Here is a 19,505-nt window from a genome sequence, read left to right as displayed (position 1 = left end):
ACACACAGTGTGCTGATGTACATAAAGTGACCATTCTGTCCCATCAGGCTCTTATGGGAAATAAAGTGTGTTGGGTATGGTAGTAAAGAGATTCTGGTTTGCATTAATTCTATATCGTTAAAATCCATTTGCTGGATTATCAGTCTGATAATGGCTTTTTACTGCAAATTCAATGTTTTGAACTGCTGACCCAGAGTGGGGATGTCAAGCGGGTGAAGAAGCACTTTGGGGAACTCCTGAATCCAGCCATCATGTCCTCTGCGGAGGTGACAGACCTTGAAGACTCGGGGGAACTCTTGCCATGTCCCTGGCAGAGGTCGCTGAGGTAGTCAAAAGGCTCCCCAGTGGCAAAGCGCCAGGTGTGGATAAGATTTGCCCTGAGATGCTGAAGACTCTGGACACTTCGTCTTGGCTGACGCATTTTCAGTGTTGCATGGAAGTCAGGTACGGTGCCTGTGGAGTTGCAGACCGGGAAGTGGTTCCCATTTTTAAAAAAGGGGACCAGAGGGCGTGTTACAATTGTAGGGGTATCACACTGCTCAGCCTCCCTCGGAAAGTTTATTCCAGGGTGCTGGAAAGGAGGATCCGACTGATTGTTGAACCTCTGATTCAGGAGCAGATTCTGTCCTGGTCGTGGAACAGTGGACCAGCCCTTTAATCTTGCAGGGCTGCAAGATTGCAGGGTCATGTGAGTTTGCCCATCCAGGTTACAAGTGCTTTGTGGACTTGGAGAAGGCTCACAAATGTGTCCCATGCTGAGTCTTGTGAGGGTACTGTGGGGAGACAGAGTGCCGGGGTCCCCGTTATGAGCCATTCGCTCCTTGTATAACCAAAGTGAGAGCTGTGTCCACATACTTGGCACAAAGTCAAACACGTTCTCAGTGGGTGTTGACCTCCACCAGGGTTGTCCCTTGTCTCTTCAAATTATATGTTTTATTTAACTAACATTCCAAAAATCCAAAGCTTCTCTAAAATCTGCAGTTTTCTCTTAAAAAAAGGACATTTATTAGGATTTAACAGGGCTAATGAAAATCTCTGCATTCAAACCACTATCTATAAAATGCACCTGTGTTTGTTGTCTGTATCTTACGCCAGCCCATACCATAACCCCACCGTCATCATGAGACAATCTGTTCACAACACTGGCGTTAGCAAACTGCTCACCCACATGACAGTATACACACTGTCTGCCCTTTGCCTGGGATAATGTGAACTGGGATTAATTTGTAAAGAGAACACTTCTCCAAAGTGCCAGATGCCATCAAAGATGAGCAGATGCCACTCAAGTTGGTTACCATGACAAACTGCAGTCAAGACCCTGGTAAGGATGATGAGCATGCAGATGAGTTTCCCTGAGATGGTTCCTGCAGAAATTCTTGAGTTTTGCAAACTAATCGTTGCATCGGCTCTTCAGGTGGCTGGTCTCAGATGGATGTGAATGTCCTGAGCTGGTGTGGTTACACACAGGTTGGATATACTGCCAAATTCATGTAAGTGACATCGGAGACTGCTTATGATATATATATATTTAGTTCACAACAACAGCTCTGGTGAACATTCCCTCAGTCAGCAAAGGCTACACTCCCTCAAAACTGTGGCATTGTGCTGTGTGATCAAACTGCACATTTTAGAGTGGCCTTTTATCATGACCAATCTGAGGCACACCTGTGTAGTCGTGATGCTGTTAAATCAGCATCTCGATCTGCCACACCTGTCAGGTGGATGGATTATCTTGGAAAAGGCGACGTGCTCAGTAACATGGATTTTAAGAGACCTAAGTCTTTTGTGTGCAGAAAAACACCTTCAACTCATACCTGTGTAAAATGGGAGCCAAAAAAAAAGTTTATTTTATGAATTTTGTTTGTGTACTGTATTTGTTAGCATATTTCATTCACTCGTGTCACCTCTGAGTTTTTTATACAGTACAGGCCAAAAGTTTGGACACACCTTCTCATTCAATGCGTTTTCTTTATTTTCATGACTATTTACATTGTAGATTCTCACTGAAGGCATCAAAACGAGCAGAACCACACGGCCGGGCTCCACCGGCTGCAAACCTACGTCACGTCAGCGTAGCGTCGCGGCGTATTCATTTGGGCTCCACTGACTGTGTACGGAAGCGACACATAGAGACGCTAGCGGGGTTGTTTACTGTTTGCCAAGCCGAGAGGCTGCATGTAGGCTGCATGAAATGTTAAAGCATTTTCCACCTAAGTTATTACATATATTTGAGTTATCTACAAGTTTACTGTACTGTTTGTCATCTACTCGCTTTCAAATGTCCACCACGGACATTTACACAATGTCACGGATAAACATGGGTAAATGCATGGAAAAAATCATCACATATCACCTCTGATAATGGTTTATTCATTTAAAAAGAGAGAGTTGTCACGCGACAGACGGGGGTTGTCGTGCCGCTCCCGTTGCCACTGGAGCCGCTGTAATTGATTAACAGGGTGACGAGCTGCTACGGGACTCGCGCTGCAGTTAACACTACTAACAGCGTGAGTTAATGTCTCTGCACATGTTGAGCTTCCAGCTATGTTAATACAGACACAGGCTAATAAAACAGCTAATATAACATGATGAGTTAGAGTTGTTCGAACCACTTTTGGACTTGTTTGCCCACATATTTGTACCGAGAGGTCTTTGGATCCGTTCTGCTACTACGTCTGCTTCTTGTTCTTCTTCTTCTGGTGGACCAGGTGTGTTAAGTACATCTTTACGATGCATACTGCCACCTATTGCACCGGAATTGTAACGACAAGCTACATTCGCAGACACTGAGTCCCATTATAATGTGTTTATGAGCGAGGTCGAACACGTAGCGCCAAAAGCAGAAAAATTTATATGTGGCGGAGATAATTTATTCGTGGCGCACCGCCACAGATAAATGAATGTATGGGAAACACTGCTGTGTTACTTGTTTTATTTTGGTAACCATTGTCTTGTCTCATTTCAGACCCCACGTCCTGTCAAGTTTCTCTCCTTTGTGATTACTTTCACCTGTGTCTCATTGTCTCCCTGGTCTTAGTTTATTTAAGTCCCTGTCTAACCCTCCTTTGTTGCCAGATTGTTTTTACCTTAAGGTGAGAGTTTCAGCGTTTCTCTAGTGTTCCCTGCGAGTGTGTTTTTGACCACCCTTTTGCCTTACTGATCACCCATGCACTGACCTTGAACTTTTATCCGAGTCTGTGAGTCTGCTTTAAGTCCTTCTCCAGTTTGTGCTTGACAACAACTTTTGCCATCAAAAACGATTAAATGAATTTGAACTTGTGCTGACAGATAAGATCATGTAATCACAACTGGCCGTAACCTAGGAGTGATCATGACAGTCCACAGTCGTTCATACAGCAGATGAAAACACTTTGCACATAATGGCATGGGTGTGTTTGAACCAGAGCACCCTTCCTCACTTTGTGCCAGTAGATATGAGAGAGAAAGTGCAGAGGAGGAGTGAGAAAAACAACTCAAAAACAACTGCTGACAAATCTAGAAAGCGTGGAGCCACAAAGCTTTTTCCATTAGTCCCTTCTGCTGCTGCCTTTTACTGGAGCTTCATGAGTTTTCCCCTTCTGGTCAAAAAACATTGAACGCAGCTGTAAGTTTTCCCCATGAACATTTAAAGTGTTTCTCTAACCGACTCAGAGCTCTGAAGTTCACATCAGTACATCACTGTGTATCAATGCATGGAGATAAATGGCTTGTTGTCAGCTTGGGATGTAAATCTCATACAGTCACAGATAAACCAGATTTCAGTCTCACTTACAAGGGCTGTTTTCCTTTTTTTTGTTGTGGCTGCAAAAAAACCGCTGGGGAAAAAACTACACTGAGAACATTTGCTATAGTGAACTGATCTATTTAGTAGAAAATTGTCAGGGGACGACCTTTGAATCGACACTCTTGTAACAGGCTCTTACACGTCTAATTTATTCTCTTCGTGATGACTCTGCCCTCTGGAGTCAGAATAATTAATTGTTTTCATTACCAAACATTCTTTAGTGCATTCATATCCCAGCATTTCAATAACTTCTCGATTTATTGGAATTACCACCCAGAAGATCTCCCCGTTTTATATTCCCACTCCTCACCCCAGACTCTCACTCTATCCCTCTCTCACACTGTCTGCATCCCTGCCTACAGGCTGCAAGCTGCAAGTGCTGACAGATGAATCAGACTCGTAATAAATCTACAGCAGAATGTTTATAGAGGCCATGGTTGCATTTATTTCTTATTTATCAGTTATGAAGAACAGTAAAGGCTGCTCTCTTTAGTCTGTTTCAACAGATGCCAAGGCCTGATAAGCGCTATAACTGCACAGTGATGAATTCACAAAAACCTTTAAGGGCTTTGGTCTATTATAAGCACTCAGATTTGCATACAGCTCTGTGTCTCTCTTAATGTGCCCAGTGTCCTACCTGGCTGCTTATTGAATAAGTCATGAAATTCTGCCAAACTCGCAAGAAGGAAATATTCCCTCAACAAATGTTTTTATTTAATCACGTTATCTTTTAACAGCGGAGCCAGACTGATAAATCAGCCGACTGATATGAGCTGATGTGAGCTTGACACAAATAGATGCTGATATGTCAAATATGTGAAACTGCAACATAGAAAAGGTAAATAAATATTTATAGTAATTCAGAATCCTAGTTTGTCCACTAGAGAGCACTGAGAAGTTTATGTTTTCAACTTTAAAATACCCCACATTCTAAAATTAAGCCAAAATGAATGACGGTCTGTCTCAGTTGTACTTTGTGTTAGGGCTACTCAATTGATCGAATTTTAATCTAGATTACGATTTGGGCTTTCAACGATTATGAAAACAAAATAATCAACATAAAACAATTATGCGCTTCTTGTCAGTTTACTCTCGTTGTCAAGCCGCGCATGCGCAATACTGCCCCCTCCTCTCCTGTTTTCACTCCACGAGCCAGTCAAGTAGGTGAAATCGAATAATGAGAGGGGCAGGTGATCGCAGAAGATTTCAAAAACGGCGTGCGGAAAATGGCAGAGGGAGAGCGAGAGAGGTTGGTCTGTGTGTGTGTGTGTGTGTGTGTGTGTGTGTGTGTGTGTGTGTGTGTGTGTGTGTTTGTGCGCGCGCGCATCAGGGCCGAACTCCGCCGTGCGCGATACAGAGAGCAGAAGAGAATTGTAAACGCGCGACCATTTTTAAAACGTCCTTTACTAACTTTTGCGGTGTTTGACCTTGCGGGGATGTAGCCATTTTTCTGCCATGGTTCGCGTCCTGTAGGCGATATTTTTGTGGGCGTGTTACACCAAAACCTGTTTCCCCCCGGCAATATTTTTGCAAGCGCACCGTTGCTGTGGCACCGCCAAGAAAGATTGTGATTGGTTGAAAGAAGTACAAGCAGCCGGGGCGTTTTTTTCTCCAATCTCAAAGTGAGAGTCGGCCCAGCCAGACCTTTCTTTTCTTGAGAAAGGTCTGGTGAGCGAGACTAGTTGCATCCTGTCAATCCGCAAACACAGAGCAAACAAAGAAAGAGAAAGGGAGAGAAAGAAAAACTTTTCTAACACTGAGACTGAAGCTATTTTGGGTGCAGTGGAGTTGAGAAAAACGTTTTACTTTCTTCTGTTAGTAGTAGTTTGGCAAGGACAGGTAAATCAACAGCCTGTGGAAGTAGGTAACCGATGCCATTAACTGTCCTCTGTTGTAAGAACCATTCAAGAAGTTAAACAAAAACGGCTCTATTTGAAACCTGATGCAAAAAAGCTAAGTAAACACACAAAAAAATTACAGCAGCTACAGCAGGAGGCTCTTCCCAGCCACAGCTGCAGACGAGCGCATTGCTTGCATCATCAGAGAAACCTCTCTGTCAGGGGAGACGGCGACATGCCTCCACAGGACCAGTCAACAGCAAACTCAGAAAGTGTGGCAATGTACGTGTTATATTCAGTGCTAATTTGCTGTACATTCTGACAGCCATCAGTGATAGCTTGGTGTTTGGTCAGCAATGTGGGTCTCACATTCTCACCTCTCAAACAGAAAATACATATGTAGAGTTTTCTCTCCTGGTTGATTTAAGTGGGAACGGGATGCCAGAAATGTAGAAAACACATGTATTAAAGCAATATAAATAACTAATTCACATTTTAAGTAACCTAATGTGAAGCTGAAATCTGCTAATTGCCAACTTATTTAGCTAAATGTGTTATATTTCTTATCTTTTGCCATGTTTAACTGAGGTGTTTCCAAGGCACCTGTGTACTGTGAACATAACGGAGCACAATATGAATTAAATTATAATTTCTAATAATGACAAGCAACATTTCTTATTTACACAAGCGCTACGCTCAGTCAGGAGCAGCAGCAGATTTTGTAAGTGCCTTCGAAAAAGATCGGAGCTACTAATGTATCGATGAATGCCGAACTGTTTACACACAAATTCGTTCTGCTCATGTTTCATGAATGAGACCCATTGTGTGTATCCTTGAGATCTCGCAAACCAGTTGCATGTCCTTCCTTAAAAAATGTGTTTTGTTTGTCAAAATCTGAGGCTTCATCGAGGCTGGAGAGGCATTCAAAGCGGGTGAGCTCTCTTCACACCCGCTCTGGCTGCCTCTCCAGCCCCGGTAAAGCCTCCAGCATGCGCCCCAGGCCTTGGCTTGACTCTTGGCTGCCTGGCTTTATCGCACAGCTCCTAAGCAGCCTCCAGCAACCCCCGCTGACCCAGACTGTGCTCTGCTCCTCCGCCAGAGAACCAGAGGGAGAGTGGGAGGGCGGTGGGGTTCGAGCCCACGGCCCAGGGCCCTCTGTTGGCTTTCCCCTAGTGTCCACATACCCTTGGATGTGGAGCTGTGTACTTTGTCTTTTTTCCCGGGCAATTTGTGCCGCTGCTCTCCGAAAGTCTGTTTGCTATGATTGGACAAATGACCTGACTATTCACTCTGCCATCAATGTTTGTAAAAGTATTCTAAAGTTGGTATTGTTTACATTTATGTTTTCTAGCTTGTGTTACCACCATCATTGATCAGTGAAAAAGTGTCAAACCATTGGTAGGACTGTGTATCACAATTTCCGCATCAACAGCAACAATACCAAGAAAGGATCAGTTTCTCTTTTCTCTGTTGTACCAATTTGTATTACAAGAATAGATCTGTCTTTGTAAACAATGTTCGTTGTCGTGAACACATCTAGTGTATGTACACTGCTTCTCTAAGGCCATGTTGTGTGCACATAAACAACAAAAGCATCGGGCAGCACACCTTGACTAGTTTTATCTGACACATAACTGCAGTGATGGCTGAAAGAAAGAGGGGAAAAAACACGATAAGGAGAACTTGGAGCTGCAACAGAAAAGACAGGAGGAGGAGGAGGAGGGAAATGCCTCAGCATCCAGACCCTCTGACACAGAAGCAGAGTTCACCGGCAGAGTCTTTTCGGAGAGGATCTGGCAAGAAGTATCCAGGTATATATTGATGATATGTCACTCTACTCAGATCTTCAACATTGGTTAATGTTGCATTTTCAAACTGTATTTGGTTACATAAGGCACCCAATAATAAAAAAGTATCGGTATCAGCGATTCCGACCCTGTATTACTTGTTATCAGATCGAAACGAGATTTTGTAGTATTGCTCATCCCTAACATACACGTCTGTTCTAATTAACATGTTAGCATTGTTGAATAAGCCTTTAGCCTGTGGACATTAGCATTTAGCTCAAAGCAGCGCTGTGCCTCAGTGAAGCCTCACAGAGTGTCTAGCATGGCTGTTGCATTGTTCAACACTAAAATATCAATTTTGGTATTGTCCTCAAAAGTCCTGTTGATCCATCTCTAATTCACAGTTTGCAATTTTTCATCTATAAAGTGCAAAAAGTTCCACATTAACGTTGCTTAAAAACATGTATGAAATCAATTAAGAGGCAGAAAGTTGCCAGGTAGTCTTATTCTTCTAAAAAGAGACTGAATTCATCGCCTGAAGCATCTTGGTGCCTTCAAATGGAATTCGTCAGCTTGTGGTTACGACATGGGAACCCATGTACATGATGTGTTTGGTGCTGCTAGGCAACAGCAACATGGAGGCTACTGCCCGCATCTCAAAGCCACGGAGGGTAACGATTTAGCATGCTAGTTACTGGGTTATGTTAAAGGGGTTTTTTTTGGGGAGTTTTTCCTTATCTGCTGCGAGGGTCCTCAGGACAGAGGGATGTCATATGCTGTAAAGCCCTGTGAGGCAAACTGTGATTTGTGATTTTGGGCTTTATAAATAAAATTGAATTGAATTGAATTGAATTGAATTAACGCAGGAAATGCAATGGTAGTATGACGAAGGAAAAAGATGAGACCAAAGGGAGAATACATGACAACGAATGACTCTGTACAACTAAGTTTAGAATATATTAACCATCCACCTAAACATTAACATCCATGCCCTGTGCCATTTCTGAAAACAGCAACAAATGTCACAACTCATAACTCAGAGCCTCCAGAAAATTTCCACTTACAGGTTCATGAATATCACAGGAGGGGGGCATTCAAAAGTAGCCTACTCTTCATGTGAACATGGTAAACACGACCCCATTTCAATGCAGCAAAACCTATATGACATTATGTAAATATATGTATGCTTGGCCACTTTATTAGGTACACATATATGACTTTATGCAATCCAGTAAAAGCTGGTAAAACAATAATGACTGAACTTATTACTAAGGTTGTAGTTGGTTAGTTGCACTGGACTGAATTACAACACACACACACACATCAACACCACTGCAAATACCACCTGAATAACAGTTAGTTTGCGCTGGTCAATGTAACAATATAATATCAATATCGCGATACGACATTAGATATCGTCTAACGTATTGGATATGGTATTATCTAGGGATGCACCAAGATGAAAATTTGTGGCAGAAGCTGAAGCTGAATAAAATTAAACACTTGGCCGAATACCGAGTACCGAATACCGTTGTCTAGTTTTTCATTAGTTTTTGCAGATGAACACCCTCCAGGTTAGCGTTGTCACAGTACCAAAATTGGGACCCACGGTACGATACCAGTGAAAGTATCACAGTTCTGAGTAGTATCACAATACCACAGCGAAAATGAGGCAGATGTGCCTTTTGTCATTTACAAAAAGATAAATCATTTTTCTATAATACATCAATGATATTTCAATGGAATAAATTACTTATTGACTTATTCATACTTCAAAAACAGCATCAATAAGTGATTAACATAGGGGGATTGAAATAAAATAAATAAATAAAATAAAAATCAACCAGTCACCCTCCTCCCCTGACAAGTAAAGAGCAGTCCCTCATAAGTAAAGAACAGTCCCTAAAGTGCGCTGAGGTTTGTGGACTGTTACCTGCCACAAAGAGAAAAATGTGAACGGCTCGTTTCTCCTCTGACACGTCACATACCTGTGTGCAGCCACGGCTCGGCTGTCCAGGTACTTTTGGGCAATCATGATGCCAAGCAGAGGACATTATTGGAGCCGGACCTCTCCGTCGCCGGTAAGCCTTATGTTGCGCCGTGAAGCACTATGGCTGCCGTATTTGACAGGAATACATTCCTGTCTGTGTCTGTGACCCCCGTTCAACCCACAACCGGCAGGATTTGCCTTTCGTTTCTGCTGCTGGTTGAAATCTGTACTTGCACAGCGGATATTCGGTGCATCCCTAGTATTATCCTAAGTATTGTCCTTTCCAGGTTTTAAAGGCTGCATCACAGTAACGTGATGTCATTTTCTGAACTTAACAGACTGTTCTAGCTGTTCAATTATTTGCCTTACATCCACATTACTGATGATTATTTGTCATATATCTTATCTTATTATTTATTTTTGTGAAAGCACAAAAAGTCAACCCTACAATATTACTGCAATACCAATATTTAGATATATGGTCAAAAATATTGTGATATTTGATTTTCTCCATATCGCCCAGTCCGACACATAGTTTAATACAGTGGTTCCCAACTGGTCGGTTGCAGTCTAAAAGTGGGTCGTGGATTTGTAAAAAACTCTAAATAAAATTCTTTGTTTTTAAGTACAGTGAATTTCCACCATACAGCTTTTATTTTGAAGTGCTGTTTCCTGCTGTAGAGTGAATGACTAACAGACAGCTACTTGACAGAGACAGCAAACTAGCTCAACAACGTGTCCAAACACAAGTATGACGCTGAAAATATGTGTGGACCTTGAAGTAATGACTAAGGAGAAATGTGGACCCTGTGGCTGGACCAGTTGGGAACCACTGGTTTAATAAATACCTTTCTGACAGCATCAAAACTGAACATTATTTTTGTAAAAGTAGAATTTATGGCTGAAGTGTTGTCTTGGATTGCATTGTATGTTACTGGTGTACCTAATGAAGTGACCGCTGACAGTATAAAATAAATATTTCTTGAACATTGTTATTTGGCAGCTTGGAGTATTTCACTGCAGACCTTCCCTCACTCTGCACGCAGCAGTAGTTTTCAGCTGTTCCTGCTGTTCCCCAATCACCTGCCAGCACACCTGCCCCTCATTCACCTTAATTAGCCACTCAGTTTACGCTCACTAACTCTTCTGACTGATTGTATTGTGCCACTACTGAAGCAAGACCCAGTCAATTAACTACTAAGAGAAGGGCATCCTTAATTTCTTTTTAAGTTTTGGTAAATATCTCCTGTCAACACAGCACACGCACAGAGTCACATAATGCTCGTCTTTTACATTTGAAAGTAGAATTATAAAATAATCATCACTGATAAATAACCCCACCATCATGCTGCATCTGTAAGTAAAAAAAAAAAAAAAAAAAGGAGCTCTCGAGCTGCCAAATGAAAGTGTGCTGCAGAGGAAGTTACACAACATGAAACATCAACACTGAAAGCAAACACTCAACACTCTCTGCACATGAAGCCCATTTTTAAAACATTTCCACCTATTTCTGTCGGCAGTGGAGATATTCAAGTCGATACATACTGACTATGCTTTGATATAACTTTATATTTAATATAGTTCTAATACCTTCAGTACACCCACTTAGACATCTTATATGTACTTACTTACTTACTTACTTACTTACATGTAAGTGGTAAAAAAGCAAAAAAGAAAATTGGAAAAAAAGATTATTTATGTTATAAGAAACAAGGTTGCCTTCATCCAAAACTGTGTCAAAGAGTCTTTTAACTGTTCTTTCTCCCGAAGGACTGAGCACTTTCAAAGGCGCTGGAAGTATGTGTGAGGGTAACTTGTACTTCCCCAAGCCGCATACCACAGCCTGCATGCACAAGCATGCACGCAAACACCTGCACACGTCCATGTATTCATGCGTTCAAATTTCACTCACTCATTCTACAGCTGCACTCACTGTCGCTCTGGAAAATCACATCAGATAAATATCCAAATGTAACTGTCCTCTGAGCATCGGCGGCGACGCTGATTTACGGAGCTTCTCAATTGACTTGACGGGTGGATTAGCTTGAAGCCATCTTGGGAACTGTCGCTATCATTTGCAGCTAAATCAGCGCTGTGTTAATGACTGCCTCACGCAGGCCTCGTGGCCATTCAATCAGACGACATGCTGGTAATACACATCCTTAGAGGTCGAAGTAACCCAGGAAACAAGCTGCTTTTTCATGAACAACATCCTAATAAAACAGCATGTCACTTTCATGCACATATGTTACACGGTTTGCTGAGACTCTAACAATATAAACCCTGCACTGACAATATAATTACCAGAATTAAATATATAGTTTTAATTGCTATTGCTCTGTTGACATAAACAACTGTTATGAAAGAGGGATTTTTAACAATAACTGTACAACTGAGACATCAGTGGTTGGCAGATTAATGGAATAGTTGACTGAAAGAAAATGAATCAGTAACTACTGTGATAAGTGATTAACATTTTGAGTCATTTTTCATGCTAGGATGCCACACATTTTTTGGTGTGAGCTTCTAAATTGTGACAATGTGCCGTTTTTGTTTCTACATACAACAGTTAATTGAATATCTCTGAGTTTCGAACTGTTAGTCGGACAAAACAACAAGCAAATTACAAGACATCACAGTGGGCTTTGAGAAATCATTCCATAGACTATCAAGACAGTGATTGGCAGATTGTGAAATAATGAAAATGATTGTTAGTTGCGACCCTGTTCCCTTCAATTCAGTACAGTTTAATGTGTCTCTACACGGATAATTGTATACGACAGCTCATCACCAGGGTCAACAAACTCACACCTCAAAAGATAAGCTGCCGATAGCAAAGCAAAAACAAACACGACTATATGTGGAAAGGCGTAGATTTGGGGGGAGATGCAGGGGACACATCCAATTCAATATTTAGAACATGTACACACACACCCAATAAAAACTTATAAGACTTTTGACAGAATTATAAACATTTAGCCCATAAACTGATGTGAAAAATGCCGAAATTCATTCATTTTTCGTAACCACTTATCTTGGGGCTGGAGCCTGTCCCAGCTGATACTGGGCGAGAGGCGGGGTACACCCTGGACAGGTCACCAGACTATCGCAGCGCTGTCACATAGAGGCAGACAACCATTCGCGCTCACATTCACACTTACGGGCAACTTAGAGTCACCTTTTAACCTGGCCTGCATGTCTTTGGATTGTGGGAGGAAGCCGGACCCAGGGAAAACCCACCCAAGCAACCCACCCACCCTTCCTTCGAACCAGGAACCCTCTTGCTGTAAGGCGACAATGTTAACCACTGCATCACCATGCAGCCATACCCATATTAGTGCGTGAAAAATCACCAGAATGAAGGAAATTAAATGTTTTATGCTCAAAAGATTCTGGCCAAATCCCACTGTTTCATGAAAGGCCCAAAAGCATGTTAACATAAGCACAGCTATGTTACTGTACTGTACTGTAATTAATTGCTGAAAGTACTTGACTAAAGTTTTTTGCATTCTAAAGTAAGAGCTCTCCTGGAGATGGTCACTGGTGCAGTAACATTTAGAGGGTGCAGCAAACAGCCCTCATAGTGGGCATGTGTGAACCTGCTCAGTCCAACTTCCCAATAAATTCTCCTCGGCTGACTGTGCTTAATACAACAAAGAGCTCAAAGTGCTGTTGCCACGTTGCTTTGTCCTGGTAACAGACCACTTAACTTCATCGCACAGTCAGAGTAGTGGAATTTTTCTTTCTCATCCGCGAGTGTGACGCTGACACTGGAGGAGACATTTTCTCTGACTCCACAGTGAGTCAGCTGCAGTAAATGTTTCACTCTCACGTGCAATAACGCTCTGTGGTGAGGGAGCTCATGTTGGTCTTATAGTGCACTAAAACTAAGTGCATGTGGTTGAGTGAAGAGTGCACCAGGACCCTTTAAGTGTGCAAGTCACAGCGCTGAGCTACAGAATGCAAGGGGCAGAACATACAATTTCTGCACTTGTCTCACAACGTGATATAGGAGGAAGATGTATTTTTAGAGATGTCGTAAGTGCACTAATGACTCTCTGGCTCTGCCCGAAGCTCTCTGACTGTTGACGCCGTTGGCCACTTACAGGCTCGGATTATGGCTCTCTGTTTGCAGCAAATGCATTCAGAGTAATTATCAGGGAAATCCAGACAATATGGCTCGTACTTAAAGTGACAGGTCATTTTGTTGGAACAGTTTTTACTGTTGCAAATGTGCACCAATATGACATCAACAGTCGCTTCCAGCATGAGCCCCAACAGCTTCTGCTGTCAACAGCAGCGTTGCTCCCAAACCCATAAAACAACATGCCTGGAGACTTACTGTATTTATTAGTCTTAACATGACTACAAATACTCAAAACAGCCAGTAATGATGCTGGCTGACTGTGCATGAGCTCATAAGAGAAGGAAAGCAAAAAAGTAAAAATGTTTGATATGCATGACTTTTTTTTCTTTTTTTTTCACTAACTACAGAATGACTGTCCTAGTTTTAAAACTGGCATAAAAAGACAATGAGCCACAGCTTGTTTCTAAAGGATGACTCCAACATTATGGGAGATGAGTAGGTTGATGTCACTCTGATGTCTTTACAGTAAAATGTAGCTACAGTCATCAGCCGTAGTACTTAAAGTGACAGGTAGTTTGGTAGATTTGGGTCGATTTTTGGTCTGGTGTACGAGCTTAAATCACTATGATTTTATACAAACCAGCATGTCATTATGACATGTTCTGGCTAATTAAAGAGTACCCTACATCAGCAACCTGTGCCGACGGCATCAGGGCGCTACATCCAACTTGTGCTGCATTGGTAAATAGCAATATGACAACGTGATTAACAAAATATTATGTTTATAAATTGACTAACGGAGCCACTAGTGTCTGACAGGACGTGAGCTGAGCACCGCCAGCAACATGAAGGAGATTAAATTTCAGTAGAGGGGGACGTGTGCAGCATGTTGTGTTTGTTTGTTTGTTGGCGGAGTTAGTCTCTGAAGAAAACTAAGACTGTGCCAATATGGCAACATTTTGGATTTTAAGCTGATGAAAGATGACGTCCTAAGTGGCTGCGGGCAGACGCCCTGTTTCTATTCCTGTTGCTCAGTTTGAAAGCGCCGCAGTGGACAAGGAACAGGTGATGGAAGAACTAAAATGAATAATTACTTGTACAGAACCTCCTTATTTCAGTACAAAAACCAAAATAAGGTGACATCTGGCCAAAGGAAGACCATCAGAAAGCTCAACGTTCTTGGTAAATGACTATTGGTGATAGCAACTAGGGATGCACCGATCCGATATCTGGATCGAATATCGACCCAGATATCATCAAAATAGATGGATCGGGTATTGGAAAATGCAACCTATACCTGAGGTGATCCTTTCCCTTTAAATCTAATACGACACAAGCTATGTCATACGTCATGGAGCGAAGGAGAGAATCTGCTGTGTGGAGGTATTTCACACTTTTTCCAACTGCTGTTGCACAATTGTTTATTTTTGTTAAAAATAAATAGTTCACCATTGCATTAATCTGTTTCATCTTGTTTCATTTTATCTTAGGAAAGAACTGTGTCGTCATCAATGCCTGATGCCTCTAGTCTTTTCTGTTCTACATGTAAAGGTATATAGCTTTTTAGGTCAACCATGGTATCGGGTCGGTATCTGGTATCGGCTGACACTCAGCATCAGGATCGGTATCAAAGCTGAAAAAGGTGGATCGGTGCATCTCTAATAGCAACCTTTAGGCTACTTGCTGTTGGCTGTATTGTGTGTCATGTTCAGTAAATATCAGTGTTTTTTGTTTAGAAAGTACAAACATAGGAAGACAACAAACAAGTAGGCAACTCAACTTTCTCTTTTGAGTGGTTACATCTCCAGACTGATCTCGAGTGCACAGTTGGTAGGTAGGCCTGTGAGTGCATTTATAATAGACTCAATGTGGACAGAGAGCTCCGATGTTACACAATGCAATGTGACAGTCGGACACTCATTTGCTGTTAGGACACGGTGTTATTATTATCTGATCTGGAGCAACTGTTGATTCAAGTTCGACACCTTGCATTAAAATTTGGTGTACCAGTCCGGTCCAGTCTGGCCCCTAATATCAAACTGGTTTGAGCATTTACACATCTGGCCCAAATAGCCTAGATCAGCATTAAGAAAGGAAATGGGATTAATCAGTTAGCTTGGCTCTCTCCAAAGGTGAGATATCCACCTACCAGCACCTCTGAACCGTCCTAATTAACACATTATATCTTGTTCATTTAATCCGTACAAACCAAAGTGTAAAAAGCCAAGCTGTGGTTTTACAGGTTACGTGCGAGACTGTTCCTGGCCGTGTGCAGTGACTTCCGAGATACCATGTGTTAATTAGTGAGCTTTAGAGGTGCTGCAGGCTGACTTTTTTTTATGAGTAATCTCTTTATATAATTGTCTTTACTGTTAGATGAAGGCTTTGTAAAGTGAAAAAAAAAAAAATCACTGTAGAAATGTTCCCAGGCCACGCCGATGTTTTTTAAGCACAAATCTAGCATGAAATGATCTTTTCTGTCAGAGTAATAGAAATAGTTGAAACATGCACTCTGGTGGTAAGTCACCTGAACAGAGCTCCGCCCTGCAGATGCCTATGGGTGCCAAGCTGAAATGGAGACCTGCCTCCAGGAAGAATGTTTACCCGAGCTTAGCACAGACAGAGCTGTTATTGCTCAAAGCAGCATGAGTAGATTTTCCGTCTGCATTTCACTTCTGCACCAGCTCTGTGCCATTTCAGATTGGGACCTGCCCAAAATGAGCCCCCCTGTGATGACAAGAATAGCTCTTTTAAAGACACAGAGGGGAGAGAAATTAACTGTGTGTGATCAAGTGTAAAGTAACTGTACACCAGGAGCAGAGGAAGGAATTTGAGAGAAGGGATTCCAGACATTCCTAAAAGTAAGGAACAAGTTAATGTGGAAGGAGCAAATTTTCATACATATTCCCAATTAACTTGGGTAAAATGAGAGGCAACCAAACGATGAATGTATGCACAGATCAGAAAATCAGCCATGGAATCTGAACAATACACTGTGCTGCACCTGTATTTTAATGTGGGATTTTTCTATTGCCGGCACTTCATTGGATTCGGGCTCTAACTAAGGATCCATAATGTTGTGTCACACTACATTTTCAGGTGGAGCGCTGTCCAAGATATGAGGCGCTTCATGTTGTCTACTTTTCTGAATAATATGCAGCTGGTTTCTGCAATATCAACATTTAAATTACCATTAATAAAAAAAGGCATGAGCATGAATTTAACAGTGTGAATGAATGATGCATGAGTCTGTAAATCAGGAGAGCAATGCTGTGTACTTTAAATTGCACTCAATAGCAAGACTTTATCTAATCTATATCCATTTATGGCAGAGTTATTGTAATATATTCTTAAATTGAAGCTTAGATGTAAGTATTTAGATATTATGTAGTGTCATTCTTCTATATGTTGCCTCACTGTAGCTACTGATCCTTTTCATGGAGACATGCAGCTTTTCTTACACTCCTTTGTCCTCTATCACACCCTCCAAATAACCTGATCTTTTACAGACAAAAGAAGTTCCTGCTCTATTGATTTCCAAAAAAACAGACAATGCAAACACACCTTGCTGTGAATTCGCACTGAAAGTGAAGCTATTCGCCCATTAAAACTTTACTCTGATGGAGCACCAGATGGTGTAGGTGCAGGTAAAGTCGTGCAGGGAGCACGGTAAGTCAAAAATGATGGAGGTTTTACCTTGTATGTGTTGGTTGACCACATTCTCCAACCGATCGAGCCTCTCCATGATCCGGAGAGTGTCCCCTCTTTTGTCACCCTCTAACTTTCTCTCCGGTAAAGGCATGGGAACTTTGATGTAAATGTTGGCGATGTAATTAGTAACCCATCCGACATAGAGCAGGCAAACAATGTTGGTCATGCCGCTCAGTATCACGCATGTGGACACCAAAGTTTTGGTTCTCCTGGTGCAAGCCATGCCGACATCCCCTCCATACAGCCTGCAGTATCCCGTCAAACCGGAGGACAGGGCGACAGCCGCCCGCAAAAAACCTGGAATAATGAAGTTATTTCCAGCGGCTGTGCTGCGATGCGATGTCCGAGGCGCGCGGCTTTTACTTCAAAAGTGGCGTGCGGGTTTTGCGGAGCTGTGAAACACGGGTTAATGTCAAATATCTACAGGTGAAGGTCCCCCCTCGTGCTTCATTGTGAACCTCCTTCGGCTCCAGTTGCATGTGAGGATCAAGGAAACAGGAGAGACACCGAGCATCCTGCTGCAGCCAATGGGAGGGATGGTGAGGACTGACAGCCTCCGTGCTGTACGCGTCCCCGCTGCGCACTGATTCACTGTGAAAGTGGATCTGACCGGACTATTTCCATAGGCCGGGACACAAAGTGGTATAACCTATTTCTGTCCAAACAGCGACATATTTGCACCACACCGACCTTAAACTGCTCATTTTGATGTGTGATGTCCTTTCCTCGAGCAGTGAGAGAAATCCAGCTGAAATCTCTAATGGGAGTTGTTGGTTCTGTCTTTCACAGTGTCACACACGAGTAGATCACACTTTGGGAGTTACTGCGATGAGATCTTTCCAGGAGTACATGTCTGGTTGCAATACTGGATCAAGCCACGAGATAGAGACAACGGGGCCTCCAGGAGAAATCAAGGTGTGGCGGGGTCATGATATAGGTCTGGCTCTGGTCCAGCTCACTATGAGGAGGATGCAGGATGCAGAGAGGAGGCTGCACTCATCTCACACGCTGCTGTAATCAGACCAGTGCAGGGAAAGATACTAATTACAGCAGAGCTGCTCAAAGGGCAAACACTGCAGATAAACTGAGCATGAAGACCCGCAGCACTTTAACTAAGTGAGACAAATTTTCGACCAAACAGCAAATCAAATGTTGATCAGGAACAGTTTTGAGGCAAGTAGGCCTCTCTGTAGCCCCCCGTTTTGTGGCATGAGGTGATTACTGGATGTTAAATGGTGGAATTTTTCTGTTTGGAGGTGATTTGCATATTTTATGCAGCCATTGTGAGGAAGGTTTTACTCATGTTCACTCTCAAAATACCATGCACTGATTCACAGGCCTGGATTTCATGGGGGCAATGGGGATATATTACCCTCAATATTTATAACATGTGCATTTGTTTTCCATAATAAAACATGAGAGTAGCAAAGGACTTTTATTTTTGACAGAATTAAAGACATACACATCATAAATTCATGTGGAAACTGCGCACATGGGTGTATCAACATTAACCAGAATGCAGGAAATGTAGTGTTTGACACTGGCAGAAGACCCCCAAACCCCTGTTTCATATGTGTCCATCTCAATACTGGAACAAAACCCACACCCTTGCACTGATTTTATATCTGCAGGAGTGCACTGTAATATGTTTGTGGCAGCCGAGCCTCTGCATTTTGTCTGTCTGACAGCTGCTCCTTATTTTTCTTTTCTGTATCCGAGGCTGGTTAACTTATTTTTTGCATGCCGTTCTGCGTCTCTTAAAGAACATCAAATAATCTTATTCATTTATTGCATTTGTCTGTAGCTGCAGCTCCCTTAACTCCCTTTAAATGCCCATTAAAAAAACAACAGGACTCAGTACTGAAAGAGTGTCCAGGCTTTCACTACACTTTCACCAAAAATTCTTGATCGTATTTTGACAGTGTTTTCCAGTATCATCTTTGCCAGACGATTATTTGCTAATAACAGCCTTTGTCATCCAATCTGGCAGACAGCTACAGCACAGCAGGCTGCCAAAGTGAAAGTATCATTTTCGATGATGGAAGAAATTAATGTTACATCAATACGTTTTATTAATGGAGTAAAAAGCACTATTATGACACTTGGTTTCCCATATTTCTTCCTGGATGACTGCGGCATGTTTGTGAAGTGTGACAGGGAAGGAAAACAACACAAACACTGACAAACTTCTTTGTTTACAATCACTGAGCAAAATACAACTGAATCATCGTCTCTGTGGCTGACTGTCATACACCTTGATTATAGACACAGAACAAAATGAATCAGCTGGGAATAAGCTGCCATTTAC

At 42.2% G+C, this 19,505-nt stretch overlaps 1 protein-coding gene across 1 annotated transcript in view; it reads right to left on the bottom strand.

Annotated features, from left to right (window-relative positions):
- The window catches only part of galnt18b (UDP-N-acetyl-alpha-D-galactosamine:polypeptide N-acetylgalactosaminyltransferase 18b), a 132,122-nt gene extending 113,919 nt beyond the window's left edge, over positions 1-18,203 (bottom strand). The window contains exon 1 of the mRNA XM_049560129.1: positions 17,183-18,203. Coding sequence (XP_049416086.1) covers positions 17,183-17,420 — 238 coding nt within the window. The 5' untranslated portion in view covers positions 17,421-18,203. The remainder of the gene's footprint in view (positions 1-17,182) is intronic.
- Positions 18,204-19,505: the final 1,302 nt, after the last annotated feature.

The sequence above is a fragment of the Epinephelus fuscoguttatus genome, linkage group LG2 (genome assembly GCF_011397635.1).
Source record: "Epinephelus fuscoguttatus linkage group LG2, E.fuscoguttatus.final_Chr_v1".
Lineage (NCBI taxonomy): Eukaryota > Metazoa > Chordata > Actinopteri > Perciformes > Serranidae > Epinephelus > Epinephelus fuscoguttatus.
The sequence above is the reverse complement of the archived record's forward strand: the minus strand, read 5'-3'. Positions and strand labels throughout refer to the sequence as shown.